Below are 21,009 nucleotides of genomic sequence, written 5' to 3' on the forward strand. Positions count from 1 at the left end.
CCCGGCTCAGCGCCGCGAGGGCTCCAAGCCCCGGAACCAAACCGGGGGGGGGAGCGCGGCGAACACCCCCACTCCGGGGGACCATTTCCGCCAACGGAACATCGTTTACATCCGGGTCAGCGGCTCAGGGGCGATCGCAGTCCGCCGGTTGCGAGGTGTCACCAGCGCGAGGCTGCCGGCGTCCGTTGCGGGCCGGGGCTTGGTAAGGGGGGGGCGGGATCCTCTGCTCCGGTCCCTTCCCCCGTGCTCCCCGCCGGGCTCAGCCTGACCTACGGGCGCTTCCCCCCGAGCCGGTGTCGGCTCCGCCCCCTGACTCCCCTCCAGCCGGGCCGCAGCGCCCGGGTCTGCTCCCGGCTTCGCCGCTGACTCGTGGCGTGGCCCTGGCCCTGGCTCTGGCCCGTCCCCTCTCGGCAACTGGGGGCTGCTGCCTCCAGCACGGTGCAGCCGCAGGAGGGGCCCAGACTTCCCTAAGGTCTGGAGAGCCCGTGGGAGCCTGCGGGGGAAAGCGCCGCACAAGTGCAAGGCGCTGCTGGGACTAGTACTTTGTGCCGCTGCACCCAGGCCGGGGTTCATCTCCTGGGGGTGTCACAGACCATCTCCGGCGGCTGAGTGGGGGAGTAAAGTAAAGCAGTAAGTCATACGGTTTGTTCTGAGTTCTTACTGCTCTGATCTACTGAAGAAAGATCTATGTGGAGGGCTCAGACGACTGACCACCACCAGGAGCTAATTCCATACACACAGTGGACCCATTGGACTTCTAAACTTCTGAAATTTCCCCTAGACTAGGCAAATTGGGTTGTCAGTTCTCCCTCACCTAAAGAAAGAATTCACAGAAGAACTAAAGTCTGCATTATAAATGTGAAACAACCTTATGGCTGTCTTTCTTTTTCTCTAGGGGCAGCAGCCATGTAATCTCTTAAGAACAGCACCCTCTTGCAAGTGTTCTGAAGATCGTACTTCTCAGCATGTCCTTGAATGAGAATTTTTTGGTGTTGATAACTGGAAGGGTGCTTGGAGTTTCCTAACTCCTTTGTTTCTTCTATCAAAAGCCCACTGTCTTCTCAAAGCCTTTCTTACTTTAGGTACTATACCTTATTTGTGTCAAAATGCTGCGATATTGGGGTGAGATTCCAGTGTCGACCAGTCAGGCCAACCGTAGCTCCTTTGATTTGCTTCAGCGTGAGTTTCGCACTGTGGAAGTTCAAGATCCTCCATTACATCAGCCCTCTGCAAACAAGCCCAGGCCACCTACCATGCTGGACATCCCCTCGGAGCCCTGTAGCCTCACCATTCACACCATTCAGCTCATCCAACACAACAGACGGCTGCGCAGCCTCATTGCCATGGCTCAGGCCCAGAACCAGCAGCAAGTGGAGGGCATAAAGACGGATGAGAACGAGCCTCTGCCATCCTGTCCTGCCTCCCCACCCCTTCCTGATGACCTGCTTCCTCTGGATAGTAAAACCCCCAAAATGCCATTTCAGCTAAGGCACAGTGATCCAGAGAGTGACTTTTATAGGTGTGTTGATGTCACTTTAGATTAAGTCTCTGCTGCAATGAAGTCAGGCAACTTTATATGTACAGAGGCAGTCAGATGAATCCTTTTCGGGGAGTGGCTGTCTCAGAGGATCATTAAAGAGGGAGGGAGACTAAGGTATAGTGTTTAGAGAAGGAGACTAAAGTTGGAAATCCTGAATTCTACTCTTGCCTGTGTATTCATTTGCTATCTGTAAAATGTGGTTAACAATTCTGATTTGTCTCTCAGCAGGGTGAGGCTTAGTGTTTGTCAATGTGTTTTGACATCTGATGGAAGGAGCTGTAGAAGTTCAATGATAGTCTTTGATCTTTAGATTCCTCATTTAAATCCAGTTGCTGATTCAAATCCAGTTTAGAGAATTGTATGGTTATGGACACTGAATTCCCTTCTCCCTAAAACTGGCTTTTCCAACTGAGGGCTAGTGGGACAGTTTGTAGGAAACTTACATTGCTTCTGCCTCCGCTCCACCTGTTCTTTGGGTAAATAATAGGGGTCCAGTCTCTGGGGTTTTCAAACAGCAATCTTTATTTTGCCAGCACTACATTAACAAGAGAGAGTGCGTTTTCTACAGGATGCCAAGGTGCTTTACCAACTGTATAGTTTTATTTACAGAGATCTCTCACCATTATAATACAGTATGCTCTTAGGTGGAATAAGGTAGCCACTCCATACCTGTTGTAGGAGAGAAGAATAACTTCTATTAAAATAAGGAGAATTTAGGTCAACAGAAGGTGATTAACCAATTGAGTTTGGATAGGACCCCTGCTGTGGGATCTTTAAGGACCACAAATGGCTAGGAATTTGACTTTCTGTCTCACTTGAAAGTAGAGCAGGGTGACATTTTTCATCCAAAACCTTTTTCAGTGAGAAATGCAGATTTGGCAACACCAAAATGTTTTGCTAATTTGTATCAATTTTGGCAAACTGTTTGGTTTAAAAAAAACCCAACAAAACCCATACAAAAATGAGAAAAACATCAAAATGTTTTGACACCTTCAGAACAAAATTGTGGGTTTTTTTTATTTGAAACAATTAAAACTAAGTCCAATGTTTAAAATGGTCTAAATCAAAACAAAATATTTTGATTTTGTTGAAACCAAACAATTTGAAATTCTTTTTGGTGCTTGGATTTGCTGAAAATTAAAAAAAAAAAAATTTTTTTTTTCGGTTCAACCCAGAACAATTTTTTTAAATTGCCAGTGAACTGGAAAGTCGTAGCTGTAGTAATGCAGTGCCCCCCATATACCATGTTGGGGCACTGTTTCAATAATCACTTTGAAAGAACATCATCGTCTTGTAAAAAAAGAAAAGGTCAGCTGTATAAAGATAAGATTGGGAATGCCAACTACATCAGAAAATGGTTTAGTTGTTTATATCATCAAGTTAAAATAATAATAGTAATGTGTACTTCAGTATGGTGCCTTATACCTCAGGACCTCATAGTGGTTTATAAATATTAGTGAATCAAGTCTAGCAAAAACAGGCATCATCCCTGTTTTACAAATGGAGAACAGAGGCATATGGGTGAAGTAGCTTTTCCAAGGTCACTCAAAAACTCATGTCATGTCATAGAGCCTAGATCAGGGATTGGCAACCTTTGGCACACGGCCCGCCAGAGTAAGCCCCCTTGGCGGGCTGGCCGGTTTGTTTACCTGCTGCATCTATAGGTTCAGCTGATTGTGGCTCCCACTGGCCAATGGGGGCTGTGGGAAGCGGCGTGGGCTGAGGGATGTGCTGACCGCCGCTTCCTGCAGCCCCCATTGGCCTGGAGCGGCGAACTGCAGCCAGTGGGAGCCGTGATCGGCTGAACCTGCGGATGCAGCAGGTAAACAAACCAGCCCAGCCTGCCAGGGGGCTTACCCTGGCAGGCTGTGTGCCAAAGGTTGCTGATCCCTGGCGTAGATCATGACTTGTAGTCATGTAATTTAACCATTAGATGCAATTAATGCGTTTGCCCTACTGACTTCCTTTTTCAGAGCTCGTCAGGTACCTAAGATAGGAAGTCAAGTGAGGCTTACTTGGATCTTGTTTAACTTTGCATACAGTTTGCATAGCTAACTCATTCTAACTTGTTTCATTTCACGGATGGGTTAAGCTTTTTTTTTTTTAGTTGAGCTTTCATTGTAAAGGTTCAAAATGTTTTTGATCAGATTTCACTTTGGTTTAGACAAATGTTGTAAATCCCTTTCATGTTTAGAGGGAATGAGTAATTAAGATAGTTATTGATAAAAACAGAACCCCAACCCTCTCCTTGTCTGCTACAGTCATTGAGGATGGTCTGGGGCAGGAGTTCCCTAATTGTGGGTCGGGACCCCTCAGGGGGTTGCAAGGCTATTACGAGGGGTGGGGGGAAAGGGGTCGTGAGCTGTCAGCCTCCACCCCAAACCCGCTTTGCCTCCAGCATTTATAATGGTGTTAGATATATTTAAAAGTGTTTTTAATTTATAAGAGGGGTCACACTCAGAGGCTTGCTATTTGAAACGGGTCCCCAGTACAAAAGTCTGAGAACCACTTGTCTAGGGAAACAGTATTTATAACAGTTTGCTACCTAGGAAAGCTTAAGGGACAGAATTGTGAAAAATTGGTGCAGTGCAACTTGGGAGTGACATGTTTTGTGGGTTACAAAGAGGGAGTTTTTAATGGGCTGTGGTGAATTTGGAGTTTAATGCAAAACATGGTTTAATTGTGTGCAGGACAGGAACTTGTCTTGCAGGACAGGAACTTGAAGGTCCATGTAGTGTATGCTTTTATTCAGTTCTAGGATAGAACAGAGAAAATCTGTGTTGAATTGACATTTTATGTGAATAAAAATAGCAGCTGCAGTTACACTAGCTAGAATAAAAGTACAAAGGTTGTCAGCGCTCGTTCTTCAGTGTGTAAGATCCTAAACAGAGATAGGGAAGACATTTCCTCCTTATGATACGATTGGCTTTTATGTTTTCCTCTGAAGCATCTATTGTGTTCCACTGCCAGAGACATAGTATCAGACTAATTGGATGATTAAACTATTCCAGTTCCTTTATTCACTGTAATAACTCTAATTCTAGAGGAAACAGTGTGTGTATATACTTACAAAAAGAAAGACTAGCAGGTTTTCATTGGTGTAGGAACTGAAATCAGAGGGTTAAGTTCTCAGCATTGAAAGTTTAATGTACAGCAGATTTATAATTACTGTCTGAGCTGGAGACTTCTACCATAACATGACTGCTAGTTTTCTCTCTGTCTGCCTCCAACGGCCATGGAACCATCTTCAAAAGAGAGACAGTCTACTCCCTCACCCTTTCCCCCCGCAAAGCATCTCAAATGCTTTTTCTCACTTGTCAATAGAGGTTTCTTAGCTGGCCTCCATTGCTGTTCTCTCTGACTCTGTTAGTTGCTTCCCTGACCTTCTGGTTCAGGTGCAGGCGCCACACCCCTCCCGGGTTGGGGAGTGGCAGCAGGCAGGAAGTACCCACTAATGGTTAGGGTTTGATTTTTTTTCCAATGAGGTTGCAACTTGCATGGGGAGAATGTGCTGAGGATCAGGATTTCTGATAGTAGAGACTAGGGGATGCAAAGCAGATCAGCCCTCTTTCTCTGGACTAGTACAGCATCTTATCCCCAAATCCCAGCCAGTTTAGGTATAATACACCTGGAAACTAGTCAGTTTTCCAAGGGTGAAATCAGCACTAATTATACCAGTTCCTGGCTATCCCTGGACAACTGGGGGCAGGCAGATGAAAGACAATGGAGACACTTAAAAAGAGGTGTATTCAGAAAGGAAAAAGAGTATTGGCCTTCACAACACTCTTTGCTAGAGGGTGTTGTGAAGGCCAATACTATAATGGGGTTCAAAAGGGAGCTAGATAGATTTATGGAAGATAGGTCTATCAATGGCTATTAGCCAGGATGGGCAGGAATGGTGTCCCTAACCTCTGTTTGCCAGAAGCTGGGATTGGGTGACAGGGCATGGATCACTTGATGATAACCTGTCTGTTCATTCCCCATGGGGCACCTGGCATTGGCCACTGTCAGAGGACAGGATACTGGGCTTGATGGACCTTTGGTCTGACCCAGTATGGCTGTTCTTATGTTCTTAAGAGTCCCCTTGCCCAGCAGAGCTCTCCTTATTGTAATCATTGTGTTCTCCAGCACTGTGGCACTCAACCTTTCCAGACTACTATGCCCTTTTCAGGTGATTTGTTTTGTGTACCCCCAAGTTTCACCTTATTTAAAAACTACTTGCTTACAAAATCAGACATAAAAATACAAAAGTGTCGCAGCACACTATTACTGAAACATTGCTGACTTTTTCAATTTTACCATAAAATTATAAAACAAATCAATTGGAATATAAATATTGTACTCACATTTCAGTGTATAGTATACAGAGCAGTATAAACAAGTCATTGTATGAAACTTTAGTTTATACTAACTTCGCTTGTGCTTTTTATGTAGCCTGTTGTAAAATTAGGCAAATATCTAGAGGAGTTGATACACCCCCCTCACCCCCCCCTTACCCCCCCCCGGAAAACCTCTGTGTACCCCTGGTTGTGAATCACTGGTCCAGCACACTTTGTAACTAATTTAACCTTGTTTTTCCAGCATCATCCTTTGCTCTTTTGCATGGGGGGGCGGGAAATGGTTCTCAAGTGATGGGAATTTTTGCACCTCATTTGGTAAAAATCAGCTCAGCAGTGTAATGTTTCATAAAATTGAAGTGCTCATGAGAAAGCAATCTTTTCTTTCCCTAGACCTGCTGCTAGTTCAGTGCTCACCATCGACAGCCTATGACTTCCTTCCATTATTTTATGTGAGCGAACCTCAGTTGTTGTTCCACATATTGAATTGGCCCAATTACCTTCACTTTAACATGCTAGTTAAACAGGAAACGGCCCACCAGATTTTCCTTCCTTTAAAGGAAATGGCCTTGCTAGAGAGCGGCTTGGACACAAGAATGCTTCTGATTGCTTCGTATGGGGGCAGTAGATAGATGGCATGCTGTCATGTTAAGAAACTGCCACAGAAAATGTGCCATTTTATGAGGCTGGCAACCTCGTTTACTCTGAAGGCTAAGTTTGATTGATCTGAGTTGGCAGATTTGTCAATTTGCTCTAAAGTGATATTCTGTACACTATGGGCCCATTGACGGGGATGGGGAAAAACCAGCATTTCAGTTTATATAGTCTTAGGTTGGGTAGATGGTTTTTCCTCCATATCGTCTACCGCAGTGATGGTCCATAAAAATGTAGAGGGGTTCATAGATCTTTATGTAGATCTATGATGTAAATGAGGATCTATTATTGTCAAATGGGCCAGTATCTCATAGTATTTATGGTAACTGAAAATAGCCTAGATCCTCTTAGGCAGAGATGATAGAAATCTAAGCCATGAAATTACACACTTGCAAATCTGGGACTTGCCAACCCATGGTGACTAAATCTTAGGGGTAAAGATTCTACTGTTCATTCATAGCTACGTGACACTGGTTAAGTGTTAAGCAGGCTCAGGTTTGGTTGGTAGCTGGATGGGAGACTTCTTGTTACATTGCAAATTGTACTGTCTCTCCCTGCTTCTTCTATAGCACCAAGTGCATTGCTTAGAGGTGACCTGGAAAAAATGGGCATGTAGCTTTTTGTGTATACTTTATGATTTAACAAAGTGTGTGTGCTCTGCTTGGTTTTTTTTTTTACATTACAAATTTACATCTTGTCTGTCTTGGAAGCCTCCATGGATGACTGGAGAGCTAATAGGCCTGTGACATTAGAGATAACAAGGAAGTGAAACCTGATTAACTGAGAGGGGAAGAGATTTGCATTCAGGTTGTTAAAACTCCTTTTGTGTGTGTGTGTTTAGCACCTGTTTAATTCAGATCTCTGGGAGAAAAGCTCTTGGTTTAATTAAGGGCTGAGAAAGCTCAGTCCACATTTGAGTCACTCAAGGAGTCTTCCAGCATAAAAAAGAAAGATGAGACTCTACATTTCAGCCAATAATCAGCCAATAAACTTTCTAGGCCTCCTCCATACATAAGAGATGCCATAAAGGACCCAAACCCAACTGCTTTTCCTTTGCAGGTCACCTCTGCTAAATTAATGGCACAGATCTTTTAATAGTCAACAGTTTTTTCCTCTTCCCTATTTTCCTGAGGTGGGTGAAGGCCTGCTCATGTTGTCCTCTCTGCTTTTAGAGGGAAAGGGGAACCAGTAACTGAGCTGAGCTGGACCTCCTGCCGGCAGCTTCTCTACCAGTCCATGGCCACCATCCTGGCTCATGCGGGGTTCGAGTGTGCCAATGAGAGCGTCCTGGAGACCCTAACAGACATTGCTCATGAGTACTGCTTGAAGTTCACCAAGCTGCTGCGCTTCACTGTGGATCGAGAAGCTCGGCTTGGGCAGACGCCTTTCCCAGATGTAATGGAACAGGTGTTCCACGAAGTGGGCATTGGCAGCGTGCTCTCTCTGCAGAAGTTCTGGCAGCACCGCATTAAGGATTATCACAGCTACATGCTGCAGGTAAGGATAGAGATGTAAAAAATGCTGCTTAATGAAAGACACTCCCAGTGCAATCTCTTGTTGCTATATAGAGAACAGTCTGGATCAGTGAGTTAACATCCAACTAGAGCTCTTATTTTGGGGGGTCAGGGAGGGTTTTAGTAAAAACAGAAGGCGATAACCTCCCCATGTGGGCTGCGAGGGGGCTAGGAGTGTTGTGGTAGTAGCATGCCTGGCCTCCAAGGGAGGAAACCCCTTAGCTGTCTGCCCTTTTGCCGATCTAGAAATATGTGGGTGGTTGGCCCGGGAGGAAGCTGTGTTTCTGTCCAGACAGTGGGTCAGCTCAACAAAGGAGATAAGAAAGGAAAATTGTTGGGACCTTCCCCAAATTCTTTTCTCCACCAGAAGCTTCCACAACTTGTTTAATATTGAAGAGATCTATTGTTTGGAAATAGAAGAATTTACTTGTTTGATCATCTACAGAGAGAGCCTATTCAGCCAGAGAATATGTGATTAAATTACATCAAATACTGTAATTACATTACATCATAATTTATCTGATCTTCCATGGATTTGTGTAAACCGCCCAATAACAGAAACAGGATACTTTGATTTCCTGAGGTTCTCTAGAGTCTAGTTGAAAAGAATGGTAATCCTGCAGTGAGTGAGGAGATATGCATAGTACTAGAAAGCCCCTGGTATTTATCAGAATGATGGAATGAGTTAAACGGTGTTCAGCTTGACATACAAGTGAAACAGTTTCCATGTAAGGAAAACAAAATTCAGAAGAAGGAAAAAGTCAGTACTGATTTATCAACTGGATTTCTATTTCTGTGGGTCTTTGGGATGTTTAGCTGTATTTTAGTAATGTAAAGCAGTGAGCGCACAAACCAACCTAATTTTAACATATAGCTCGTGAAATGAGGTGGTTTGTTGAAACTGTGCAGAAAGTTCAGTCTGAGAATACACTGCCATGTAGTCTTTCTGTGAGCTGTTAAACAGCTGCTGCCTCCTATTCCCAGAAATGGCTGCATTTTTCAGTGAATGCTGAAACAACTCCTGGTTCAGGGTGAAACAACTCGGGGTTTGATAAAGCTCTTTGGAGTGAAAAATGCAATATAAATTTCTGTTATCACTGCAGGGAACTGGTTTCTTTTGAACTAGTTTTTCCACAGAGTTAAACGCTGATATATTGTTTTAGTGACATAGACATAAAGATATTCTCCCCTTCATGGACTCATGTAAATGCTATGAATGTGAAGGAGAATAATATTGATGTTCATTGAGAAGAGAATTGTACCCCCCTGTAGAGTCCATGACCTGAGGCAAAATCTGCCTCATCTGATCTTCCTAGGGATTTAGTCTGTGCTCCCTACCTTGGTATTTGAGAGACTTTTGGAGCAGCTCAGTTGCACTTCCACACTCTTCCTGCATGGCACCCTGTGACTTGCACAAATCACAGACCTGCAAATGTCAGTGGCATATAAATTGTGAGTGGTTCTGATGTTTATTAAAAAAGCTACATCTGGATTCCTCTTCACTAAAAGATTTTTTTGTTCAAAAATGCAGATTGCATTATGAATACTTTTTTGTTCAATTTGAATATTTATTAAAGAGACAGACTCTAGCTAGTAATCTCAGTCCCCACCTACAGCACCCCTTGCTGTTTTGAGGTCTGGGTTTCCCGCATAGCTGTACCACTACAGCTAACTGTTGACTTGCAGTAACCTCTGCTATTCTGGGGTGTGTCTAGACAAGGTGTGTCTAGACAAGGAAGTATGTTTTGTTTTAAAACAGCTGTGCCACTGCACCTCAGTCTAGACCTGTAACAGTCACTGTAATTCTAACCTGGGCATATCCCGAGCAAAAGGCTCCTGAACATTACAGAAATGTGTGATACAGACAAGCACTAGTAGTAGCTAGACTTAGACTGCAAAATTTACTTCATTGATGATGTATGGTTGATAAGAGCCTAAGTTTCTAGAGGTAAAGGGTTGCTGCTGAATTTCATCCCTATATTCATTTCAATCAAATGGCTGGAGAAAATGTTCACTGCATTTCTGTTGTTGATTGAACAAAAGATAGCCAGCCTCTGTAGGTTGTGATTAAAAATGGTGACAGATAGCTCAGAAGTTAAGTAGTTAAAGTTTAGGAGTGGGACTCGGGACACACATGGGTTCTATTTCTTGTTGTGCCCCAGACTTGCTGTGTGATCTTGGGTGAGTGAGTTTGCTAATTTCTGGGCCCCCATTTCCCCATCTATGAAATAAGGCTGCTGATACTTATTCACCAGACAGGGGTGCGTTAACCTTATTGAAGCCTTAATGAATTAACCCTGTTGAAGTCCTTTGAAATCATCAGAAGTTGTGAAAGGACAAAACATCATCATTATTATTAATGTGTATAATTTATTTCTGCTTGAGTACCTGTTTCCTTTGATTAGAAACCTGTGATCTGGTGGAGGGAGGGAACACTTCAACACAGTTGCTTTTACTGCTTTGTCTGAAAATTCCAGCCTTTTTGTCTCCAATGATCACTGGCAGGTTAGCAAACAGCTCTCCGAAGAGTACGAGAAGATTGTCAACCCTGAAAAGGCAGCAGAAGACACAAAACCTGTGAAGATTAAGGAGGAGCCAGTCAGTGATATCACCTTTCCCATAAGTGAGGAGCTGGAAGGAGATCTGGCATCTGGTGACCAGTCTTTGCCTGTGGGAGTCCTTGGAGCTCAGAGTGAGCGTTTTTCTGCCAATCTGGAAGTAGAGGCGTCCCCGCAGGCTACAGGTAAGAGGCAGCCTTCTGTTGTAAACACTCCCTCAGCTTTTCCAAATGGCCTCATGTATTTTACTTTAGCAAAGCTACAGCTGATGGGGGTTGGTTTTGGTCCTGTGGGAGGAGGGTTCTATTTTAAATTAAAAAGCAGCAGTGAGGTTTATTTAAAACCTTGCACAAATACAAGATACAAAACAGGGAGCAAAATGTAATGTAGTTAATGAAGTGCTAGAGATTTATCCCATACAAATAGATTGGAGTATTCGGCAGTAATACTGCAAGATGCACAGTTTGCACTAATGTTACTCTAATGATAGCAGCCATTGTGCTAGCATAAAAAGTATACAGTAGAAAATATTCTACAGCAATGGCTGCAATCATTGGAAGCATGTAAGCCCTTATGGTGTTCCATTCTACAGTAATGGTTCAAGCACTGCAGCTTACAATAATATTACTCAAGTGTTTGCTGCTACTAGCATAGAATTATGGTAGTATATGTTTGAATAAGGGTAACCTTCTGCCAATCCAGTATAACAAAGGGAAAATACTTTTGAACACTTGTAAAATGTGTATAAGAGGAGGGCCAACAGACTTTCCTTTTGCATATGAAGCAACAAAAAAAAAAGAGCTGCTTTTTATTCTGATTCCTAATGAATAAACAGTTACAAAAAGAATCCAGTAGATTTTCTGTTTCTGAGGTGGTGCCAGGAGTTTACCATTTCCTGAAACGATCAGCACAGAAATAGTTTCACTTGCAATGAGGATCTTGTTTGAGGATGCCTGTTGCTGGATTAGTTTGGGCGTGTTTAGTTCTGGCAGCTGGCTGCTGGGGGAGCTTCTAGTTTGTTAGTTTTCTGTGAAGTTTTACAGTGCTGAACAGACTAATCAAACTTGCCAGGTAGCCCATGACTCAGTGTAATCGAAAAATTGTGGTCCACATTCTTTGACCTGGGTATAAGAATAAGAACCAAATAATGAGGGAAGGGGGAACTGGTTGATGGGACTTAGAGCTTACCTCCAGGATTGAATTTGGCCCAAGCTGGTAGTGATTGATTGTCATCACCTTCTGATTGCTATTTGATCGATTATGTGAAATGGGCTGGCAGCTCTCTGTCCCATTCTAGTAGATGAGTGTTCACATCACGAAACCACCACTAAATTAGCAGCTTCAGCAATGACAGCAAGGACTGATTGGGCCATGGAGACTGAACTCCCCTCTTGCTCCTAGAAGTCATCACTCCAGGTCAGAATTGAGGCATATTGGTTGACGGTGTGGGAGAATCTTGTACCACTACCACCTGTGTTTGTACCTGTTCTGTATCTACTTACAAGTTTCACTCTCTATGGCTATCAAGTCAGGCCCATGCACCGACTCTGAGTTCTCTGGAAAATTATGAAGAATTCCCACATTCAAAGAGTGTGTGTTTTGATTTGTATATACAAGCACCTGAACTCAGCCATTCCCTGCAGAAATAAGTGTTTCACTCAGAAACCCAGTTAAAAGTGATGAGGTCTCTTCTATTAACCTTAATCCAAGTTACATGTGCACTGAGGGGAGACTAGATGTCAGAGTCTACTAGTTGTTTAAAGAATAACACACTTGGGTTTTAAAAAACACAAATCGCTCAGATGTTTTGCTGGGAACTTGAATTGTTGTCTGCAGTGCCTCTGAAATGTGAAGTGCTCTTATTTTGTGTGGGAGGGAATGGTGAACTACTCCTGGGCCATAAGGGATTATGAGTGATTCATCTGAAAAGCTTGGTATTAGCATCTACCACTTGAGACCCAGAGGATAACATACTAGCTGTATATTAAATGCCCTGTGCTCCTCTGATATCAGACTGATGTTTTCTAATTATGAATAGAAATGTTCTGTTCCTCTCTGAAGATCCCTGTTCACTGCGCAAGGGCCCGTGTGTGCTGGAAACCACATCTCTCTCTAAAGGAGTCCCAGTGTGGAGCTGGGCAATGTTGAGTGCATAACATCAGATGGAGGGAGAGGAAGCTACTGGAATTAGAATATCGGCATCTTCAAAATGGGAATGAGCCTATTAGGGAGAGAGCAATGTCCAGTGGTTTGAGCACAAAACTAGGAGCCAGGGGCTCCTGAGTTCTAATCCTGCCTCTGAGTATGTCCTTTGTTGTGGTCATGGGCAAATCACTTCATCTCTTTGCAGATGGGGGAGCTGAGACAAACATTGGGATACTATTTCTTTGTCATGTGGTGAGAGTGTTGTGAGGATTAATACGTTAATTTGTTATGTGCTTTGATGTTAAAGTGCTCTGAAGATGAAATGTCCTGTGTAAGCGTTAAGTAGTTTTACTCATTGGTGACAACACTCAATGAGAAAGGGAGCTAATGGGAATAGGCCTTAATGGTGAAGTGAAACTGGTGAAAGAAGGAAACGCTCCGATTATTGTTTAGACTGGGACTATAGCCTTAAGCCTGATAGCATGTTAATGATGTATCCTCATGGTTGAAAAGAGGATAGATTTACTTGTAATGAACATAATGGGGATTTTTAGTGAGGCTTCTGGACACCACTAGGCCCTGTAGTTCTTCCTGGCTATCTAGCTCCTAGACCAACACAGCCTGTGCTGCCTGCTGCCCACCACATAGGGTCTCCCTAAGCCCAGGGGTAGGCAACCTATGGCATGGGTGACGAAGGCGGCACGCGAGCTGATTTTCAGTGGCACTCACACTGCCCAGGTCCTGGCCACCGCTCTGGGGGGCTCTGCATTTTAATTTAATTTTAAATGAAGCTTCTTAAGCATTTTAAAAACCTTATTTACTTTACATACAACAATAGTTTAGTTATATATTATAGACTTATAGAAAGAGAACTTCTAAAAATGTTAAAATGTATTACTGGCACGCGAAACCTTAAATTAGAGTGAATAAATGAAGACTCGGCACACCACTCCTGAAAGGTTGCCGACCCCTTCCCTAAGCCCTTGTTTGGGCTAAGCAGTTTGTGAAAGGTTTACAATGCAAACACCATTGTGATGTTAATGGGAGGATTCTCTTTGTATAATTAGTAGTAACAGGGGAAGTACAAAATGTTTGGCTCAGCACCCAGAAGCTTAGATGCTTATTTAAACTTGAGGTAAGCCTCTTGAGTCTGCAGACTAGGTTTGGATATCTCCCAAGCTGGCTTCTTAGTTTGCATCTGCATTTTATTTTTCATGTGAATTTAACCTTGACCTCCAGGGATCAAATTTGAGGAGCGAGAGAAGATTTCAGTCTCCCTTCAGTCCTTGGTTGTTATGCTAAGACTCTCAACAAGGGGCCCAATTAGTATCAGTTGTAGTGGGTTTTTTGTCTTTTTCTCTTTCAAAATAAATTTGCAGAAATAAAAAAATCTATAATTATTCCTCTTAAGGACAACATTAAAACAAAACAAAATCCACCCATCACTGTGTTGGGAAAAAAACCCAACAACTTGGATATAATCTTACACAAAAGGCACATCGATCCTATGATAGAAATAAAATAACTAACTTTTTAATAGTGTTGGGCTTTGTGATGTGGACATTTAGCCATTATGAACTGAACTAAGAACCACCCAGTTCCTTTCATATGGGCCACTGAACAGATATCAGGTGACTGATGGCTTAATCACTGTTTACCTGAATAGGGTTTAAACCAAGTGACCAAGAAGTGAAAGGTTCCATATCTCATGGCCAATCTTCTGAGCCTCTGAGAAGAGACTTGCTTGTAATCTGATGCTTTTTTGTTTCTGGTCAAGCCAGGGATGTGGTGTGAGTGGTCCTCTTCTGGCCCTGTCTGGAATGAAGTAGAAGAGCTGGCATAAAAATGAAAAATGGGCAAAGGTTTGGTGGGCCATTAATCCAGCTTTCACTGACCTCCTAAAGGAGTTCTTGGTTGAAGTTTTGGGAAGAAATTATTACCACCTCAGCAGGCCTCAGGGAATCACTGAGGAGAAGATTCCCCCATTTCCCATCTCTTCACAGAAGCTTGGAGTCTGGCACTGCTGGCACTATAGGGCCTGTGGAGGCCATAAAGGATACTGCTGTGTCCTCCAAGTACTGACTCCATGCAGGGCCTGGGCATCTTGGCCTGACCCCTGTGTTCTTGGCACTAGCTGATGCTGTTGAGTTCTTGGAGGATGCCTGGCTCTTCTAAAACTGACTCATTCTCTTGGGAAATTCCACAGAGGGCTGCAGTGAAGAGAGGCAAGAGGCAGTGCAGGCTTAGTCAGCCTCTGCCCTAGGAGGAAGGTGATCAAAGTAAATACTGCTTTTATATGCTTTCTTTTTGTTTCACAGCCGTTCTGTCTCCAACCTCATGAGCCCAGCCTTAGGGGTTAGCCTGCTCTTGCTCTTTCTCCACTCATCTGCTGTCCTTTGCACCCGTACATGTGTTCCCATGCACTCTTTGCTTGGTGCTTAATGAGTACTTTGTCTCTCTCCAGGTGCTGAGGTCAATGCTTCCCCTCTCTGGAACTTGGCTCAGGTGAAAATGGAGCCTCAGGAAAGTGAGGAGGGCAATGTTCATGGGCATGGGGTCCTGGGCAGCGATGTCTTTGAGGAGCCCATGTCGGGCATGAGCGAAGCTGGGATGCCGCAGAGCCCCAATGGCTCTGAGAGCAGTTATGGTTCTCATTCTCCTGACAGCCTGATGGGAGCCTCACCTGTCTTCAACCAACGCTGCAAGAAGAAGATGAAGAAAATGTGAAAGGGAAGAGGTCTTTTTTTCTTTCGAATCCTGCTAATGTGTGACAGTGACTTGAAATGAGCCAGTAGGGCCCTTGGTACCACGGGGACTATAATAACCAGTGTTGGCCCTGGGTTTTGGGGGACAGTCTGTGAAATGATCATGTGAGGTTCAATCTGCAGTGCACATCAACTCACCCATCTTCATTTTGCCAATGACTCCTCTTCCCATGGGGCTCTGCTCTGCATCCCCATCCACGAGATTGCAGGAGAACTCAAAATGGGACCCATCCCCATCCTACAAACATGGCAGTGTCACCAGATCTCTGGCGGGGTGGGAGTGTGGGAGAGAAAGCAGGCTAGTGGTCTTGTTGACCGTGGCTGTTTATACTCACTGAGCCAGGGGAGTCAAGGCTGCATCTTGACAGTGAACTTCTCAAAGTGGAACCAGGAGCAATTAGTCTTACCTAGCGCTGGCCCTGGTAATAAACAGTTTTCTTTATTTTGTTGGATTGTATGTGGCAATTTCAACCCAGCTGAGTTGCCCTGTTTGAAGCTGCTATCTTGACATTTGAAATAGCTTCTGTTTTGGTTCCTGTTTCCTTTTAATGGCACAGCTGATTGATAGCAATAATTATTTTTGTTCTCTGGATCCACAGCTAATGTTCAACTCAGAGCTTTTAATTTGATTCATTGAGTGTCTCTCTTAACAAAAACTGGAATGATCATGAGTCAAGTAGGAACACTGGCTTAAACCGGCTCTATACCTATAACCCATTGGGAGGTTCAAGGGAAGTTTACTGAGCCTCATATTTGTCCTTACAATTGCACATTAATCTTCTGAAAGAACAAGCCTGGCATGGTGTTTTTGTTTGTTCAAATAACAACATGGTGTTTTTGTTTGTTCAGGGCCCTAATTCTCTTTCTTGATTGTATTTCATGTTCATTGTATGGAAATAGAAGCCAAACAGATAAAAACTCTCCTGCATGTCTAATAAGAATCAGTGGCCATAGAGTTTCATGGACATCAGTGTTAAAAACTGTTGTCTCAATGTTAAAGATACTGTCTAGTGGTCAAAGAACTATCCAAATATTTAAAGCATGGTTGGTTAAACAGAGGACTTAGGAAATGGGAGATCTTTGTTCTATTCCCAGCTCTATCAGTGACTCCTGTAACCTAAGGAAGATGCAACCCCCTTGATTTTGTTTCCCCACTTGTAAAAAAGGAAAAGTAATGTAATGGGTTTGGTCACAGAGACCCCCTTTGGACTGTCACCTGATTTGCTGAAATTACCTCTGAGCCCATTTCCCCTCCCAGCTTGGGACTTCCAGAACCCTGTCTTGTTGAGCCAGACACACTAGCCTGCTACAACACAGACCCAGGGTCTGGTCCATGCCCCCAAAGCTGCAGACTTAACAGGTAACCTGCTGAGCTGTTTTCAATCTCCAGCACCCAGACACCCAGCTCCCAATGGGGTCCAAACCCCAAATAAATACGTTTTACTCTGTATAAAGTGTATACCGGGTAAACTCATGAATTGTCCGCCCTCTGTAACACTGATAGAGAGGTATGCACAGCTGTTTGCTCCCCCAGGTATTAATCACTTAATAAACAAAAGTGATTTTATTAAGTATAAAAAGTAGGATTTAAGTGGTTTCAAGTAATACCTGACAGAACAAAGTAAGTCATAAAGCAAAATAAAACAAAACATGCAAGTGTAAGTCTAGTACATTAAGAAACTGATTACAGGTAATATCTCACCCTCAGAGATGTTCCAATAAGCTTCTTTCACAGACTAGATTCCTTCCTAGTCTGGGCCCAATCCTTTCCCCGGTACAATCCTTGATAGTTCGAGCAGACATCTCAGGTGGTAAGCAGGGGCTTTCTCATGACTGGCAGCCCTCTTAGTCCTGCTCCACGCTCTTTTATGGCTTTGGCCCAAGGCCGGAATCTTTTCTCTCTCTGGGTCCCCACCTCTCCTTCTAAATGGAAAAGTACGAGATTTAAGATGGATTCCAGTATAGGTGACATGATCACCTGTCACGGTAAGACCCCCAGTCTCTCTATTTTTCCTGGGTTGGCCCACAGGTACACAGGAAGGTTTGCAGGTAAATAAACCATTTACAACCAATTGTCCTAGTCAATTGGAGCCATTAAGATTCTAAACCACCATTAATGGCCTACACTTTGCATAATTACAATAGGACCTCCAGAGTTATACTTCATATTTCTAGCTTCAGCTACAAGAATGATACATGCATATAAATAGGAGGAATGTATTCAGTAGGTTATAACCTTTGTTTTGATACCTTACAAGAGACCTTTTGCATAAAGCATATTCCAGTTACATCATTCATAAGCATATTTCCATAAACAATATGGAGTGCGCAAGTAATACCTGCCTTCCAGTGGTGGTGTGAGGCTTAATTCATATCCATAGGGCACGTTGAGATCCTCTGATGAAATGTATTATGGGAACTATTATAACTGGATGGAATAGGGAAGGAGAGTCCTGGCCACTGAATGTTTTCAAGACTTTTAACTGGCTAAGGATGAAAGAATAGTGTATCTGCCACTCTCTGGAACTTTAGAAGAATCTCTTAAACCTCAGTCATAAGTGCTTTTTTTAGATTGCCCAAGTACACATACTTCTCTCATTTTTAATCATGTTTTTGTATTTTGCTTCCCTTCCACACCCATTTCCCCCATAATACACACTTTGTAACAAGTCAGGCCTGCATGTTTCAAATGTCTATTTAAATACAGTGGAAATTCACCCTGTATTGATTCTGCAGTGGCAGAGATGTGCTATTGATTCTCTTTTTTGAGGGTTGTTTATGCAGAGATTAGAAATGCACCAGTGTACCTTGTATATTTTAAAATTATGGCAGGGTATATTCATAGAGGATCAGGGTTGAAAGGGACCTCAGGAGGTCAGTTAGTCCAACCCCCTGCTCAAAGCAGGACCAATCCCTGGCAGATTTTTGCTCCAGATCCCTAAATGCTCCCCTCAAGGATTGAACTCACAACCCCCTGGGTTTAGCAGGCCAATGCTCAAACCACTGAGCTATTAAAATCTTTACCTTCTTGCCCTGTCCCGCCTTTATACTAAGTGTCCCTTCTGACATTTGTCTGCTTGGTGCTGATTTCTCTTTTACAGATGGAAGCTTTAAATTCTGGGCAAGTAATTCCCCTAGAACAATCCATAGATTTACAAAGACATTTATCATGCACAAAATAGTGACATTTCAAGCCTCACTTGGCAAATCATAATATGGACAATGTGCTCTTTTGCGGAATCAAACAAGATTTTTACTATGCATTAATGCATGCTGGGGCTCATAGCAGCTAGTGCTGTGTCTGAGGATCCATAGATCCATGGGTATAGCGAGATTATGGTAGGAGTTAAAATTGGTGCATTAACAACTTGATCATGAAAAGGAGCTCTTCCACTGTTTATTTTTGTTGATTCTTGAGAAGGGGCTGTGCTGAGTTAACCTTTTCAGAATCCTCCAGTTTCATTGGCTGCCTGTTCTTCCTCGCCTCTGTTTTTGGCTCCGAGTGATAGTGTGGATGGCTAGTCAAAGTGCAGAATATTGACAAAGCTCTGGTCTCGGCATGGATCTGCTGTCTAAGTCAATAGTGAATTTTGCTATTGACTTGGCGAGCCTGCTCCATACTATATTTGTAGGGTGTTTTGATTAGGGGTGGAGGAAGGGCAGTTCAGATAGGGTCCCTTTATTTTTATATATATATATATATATATATATATACACACACACACACAAATAATGCGCTGAGGTCTCAAAACTTTTCTCTCTTGAAAGCTCTCCCTATCCTTCCATCTGGATACCAATGTCAGATGGGGGTTTGCCTGAGGCAATATAAGGTTCCCTGCAAACACCTACACAGGAGCCTTTGTTTGCAGCTCAGAATCCCGCTGTAGTTTGAACCTTAACTTCAAGACCAGCCTTGCTGCCTTAGATGTGCCTGATGCTTTACAGAAAGATCGAGATTTCCCAACCTGGAAGAACTTAAAAGTTGCAAAGAGAATGGGTAACAAAACTGAGAGGGAGGAGGGGCCAATCTGATTGGAGGCTCACTGCTGAGGGAAGGCATGTGTCTAGTGGGTGATGAAGGGTATTTTAGTTTAAAAAAAAATTAATGTATAAAAGTGAAATATGCAATTTGGGCTGTGTTACAGAGGAGCAAAAGGTGGCTTGAAATGCAAATCTTTTTCTTTTTACTCTATTGAAGGGAGTTCCAAGAAAATAAAAATTCCATCTCTGGAATTTTCAGTCCCAAAGCTGAAATGTTCAGAATGGTGTGGGTGGGTGGGGCGGGGACGTGAAATGGGGATTGGGTTAAAATGAAAGCTTCCCTGTAAACGTCCCTCCAGCTTTTGAACTTGGGTAAGCCATAATAATAGTGCTGTGGCACAGAGCGCCCCAGTGGTTTGTAGCACTTGTCTGTTTGAGAGCTGAGTAGGCATGTGCGCATTAGAAACACCATAGAAAAAAGGAGTGAGGGCTGGGACTATGACTCCAGTGCATTTCCATGGGGTACCACCCAATTTACATTAGTGCCAGAAGAATTAGCCCTTGTGAGCCTAAGATGTTGTACTGGGGCTCTGTTGCTTCTGCAGCATAAGCAATTCAGTGCCTCAGAAGCATTATTATTCTTTATTGTATTAGCACCAAGGAGCCTCAGTCAGGCATGGCTGCCACCTGTCTCACATGCTAGCCTGCTAGTGCTGCCAGTTGAGAGAGAGAAGAGAGCACGTTCCTGTCCCATCGTGGAGTAAGTAGTGCTTGGATTGCAGTGACTGGAGGGGAAGATGATCCCCCAGTAATGGAGGGATGGAAGAGTTATTGATCAGACTAGGTGACCTCATCAGACTGTTAAAAACAGAATGTGGAGTAAAGCAGGGAGGTTACAAAAGTGAAGGGCTCTGTCATTTGACCTAAAGAAGATCTCCTTTAGCCAACAGTAGTAATAGGTCCCATGTCTGCTCTTTGGACCAACCACAAGGGGGGGCAACATTGCTCAGACACAAAAAACAAGTCAATCATGCTAAATCTGCAGTCAGCACAAGCCTAAACTTGGGACTGTAGCACTGTATTGACTCAGCCACTCATGGGCCAGCCTTGCAATCTCCTCACTCTGTCCCAGGAAGAAGAAAATAATCACCAGATCAGATCAAGGCCCCAGCTTGAGCAGTAGCACCGAAGCAGGAGCTAACTCACATTCTGATTTAACGCCCTTCTACTCCAGTAGCTAAGGCCCTGAATGCTGGGCTGTCATAGGTTTATTCCCCACTTTGAACTTTAGCGTTCACAAGATGGGGACCTGCATGGACTCCTCTAAACTAAAATTCTAGTTTAGATCTGGTTCTTGCTGCCACCAGTCAAGTTTTAAGTGTCTGACACACTCCCTGTTCCCCCAAAACTTTCCCTGGGGAACATAGATTCAAACTTGAATCTCAACACAAAGGGAAACAACCCATTTCCCCCCTCCCCTCTGCTAGTGCTTAGGAGAGATACCTGGATTCAAGG

The 21,009-nt window shown here is 43.5% G+C and overlaps 1 protein-coding gene across 4 annotated transcripts; it reads left to right on the plus strand.

Annotated features, from left to right (window-relative positions):
* Nucleotides 1–62: 62 nt before the first annotated feature.
* SUPT7L (SPT7 like, STAGA complex subunit gamma) lies at nt 63–15,955 on the plus strand. Of its 4 annotated transcripts, none has more exons than XM_039528677.1 (5): nt 63–202; nt 1,083–1,519; nt 7,704–8,028; nt 10,551–10,788; nt 15,213–15,955. In XM_039528677.1, the coding sequence occupies exons 2-5, from the start codon at nt 1,107–1,109 to the stop codon at nt 15,473–15,475; spliced, it is 1,239 nt and encodes a 412-aa protein (XP_039384611.1). In that variant the 5' UTR covers nt 63–202; nt 1,083–1,106; the 3' UTR covers nt 15,476–15,955. The 4 variants fall into 4 exon arrangements, with proteins under 4 accessions (XP_039384611.1, XP_039384606.1, XP_039384608.1 ...); XM_039528672.1 differs by having other exon boundaries at nt 66–202; nt 896–1,519; XM_039528674.1 differs by lacking the exon at nt 63–202 and adding an exon at nt 463–630.
* Nucleotides 15,956–21,009: the final 5,054 nt, after the last annotated feature.

This window comes from Mauremys reevesii, linkage group 3, assembly GCF_016161935.1.
Source record: "Mauremys reevesii isolate NIE-2019 linkage group 3, ASM1616193v1, whole genome shotgun sequence".
Lineage (NCBI taxonomy): Eukaryota > Metazoa > Chordata > Testudines > Geoemydidae > Mauremys > Mauremys reevesii.

Coding starts and splice junctions, on each gene's coding strand:
- SUPT7L (XM_039528677.1), top strand. CDS start 1,107: ATGCTGCGATATTGGGGTGAGATTCCAGTGTCGACCAGTCAGGCCAAC. Junction 1,520..7,703: donor CCAGAGAGTGACTTTTATAG/GTGTGTTGATGT, acceptor CTCTGCTTTTAG/AGGGAAAGGGGAACCAGTAA. Junction 10,789..15,212: donor GGCGTCCCCGCAGGCTACAG/GTAAGAGGCAGC, acceptor GTCTCTCTCCAG/GTGCTGAGGTCAATGCTTCC.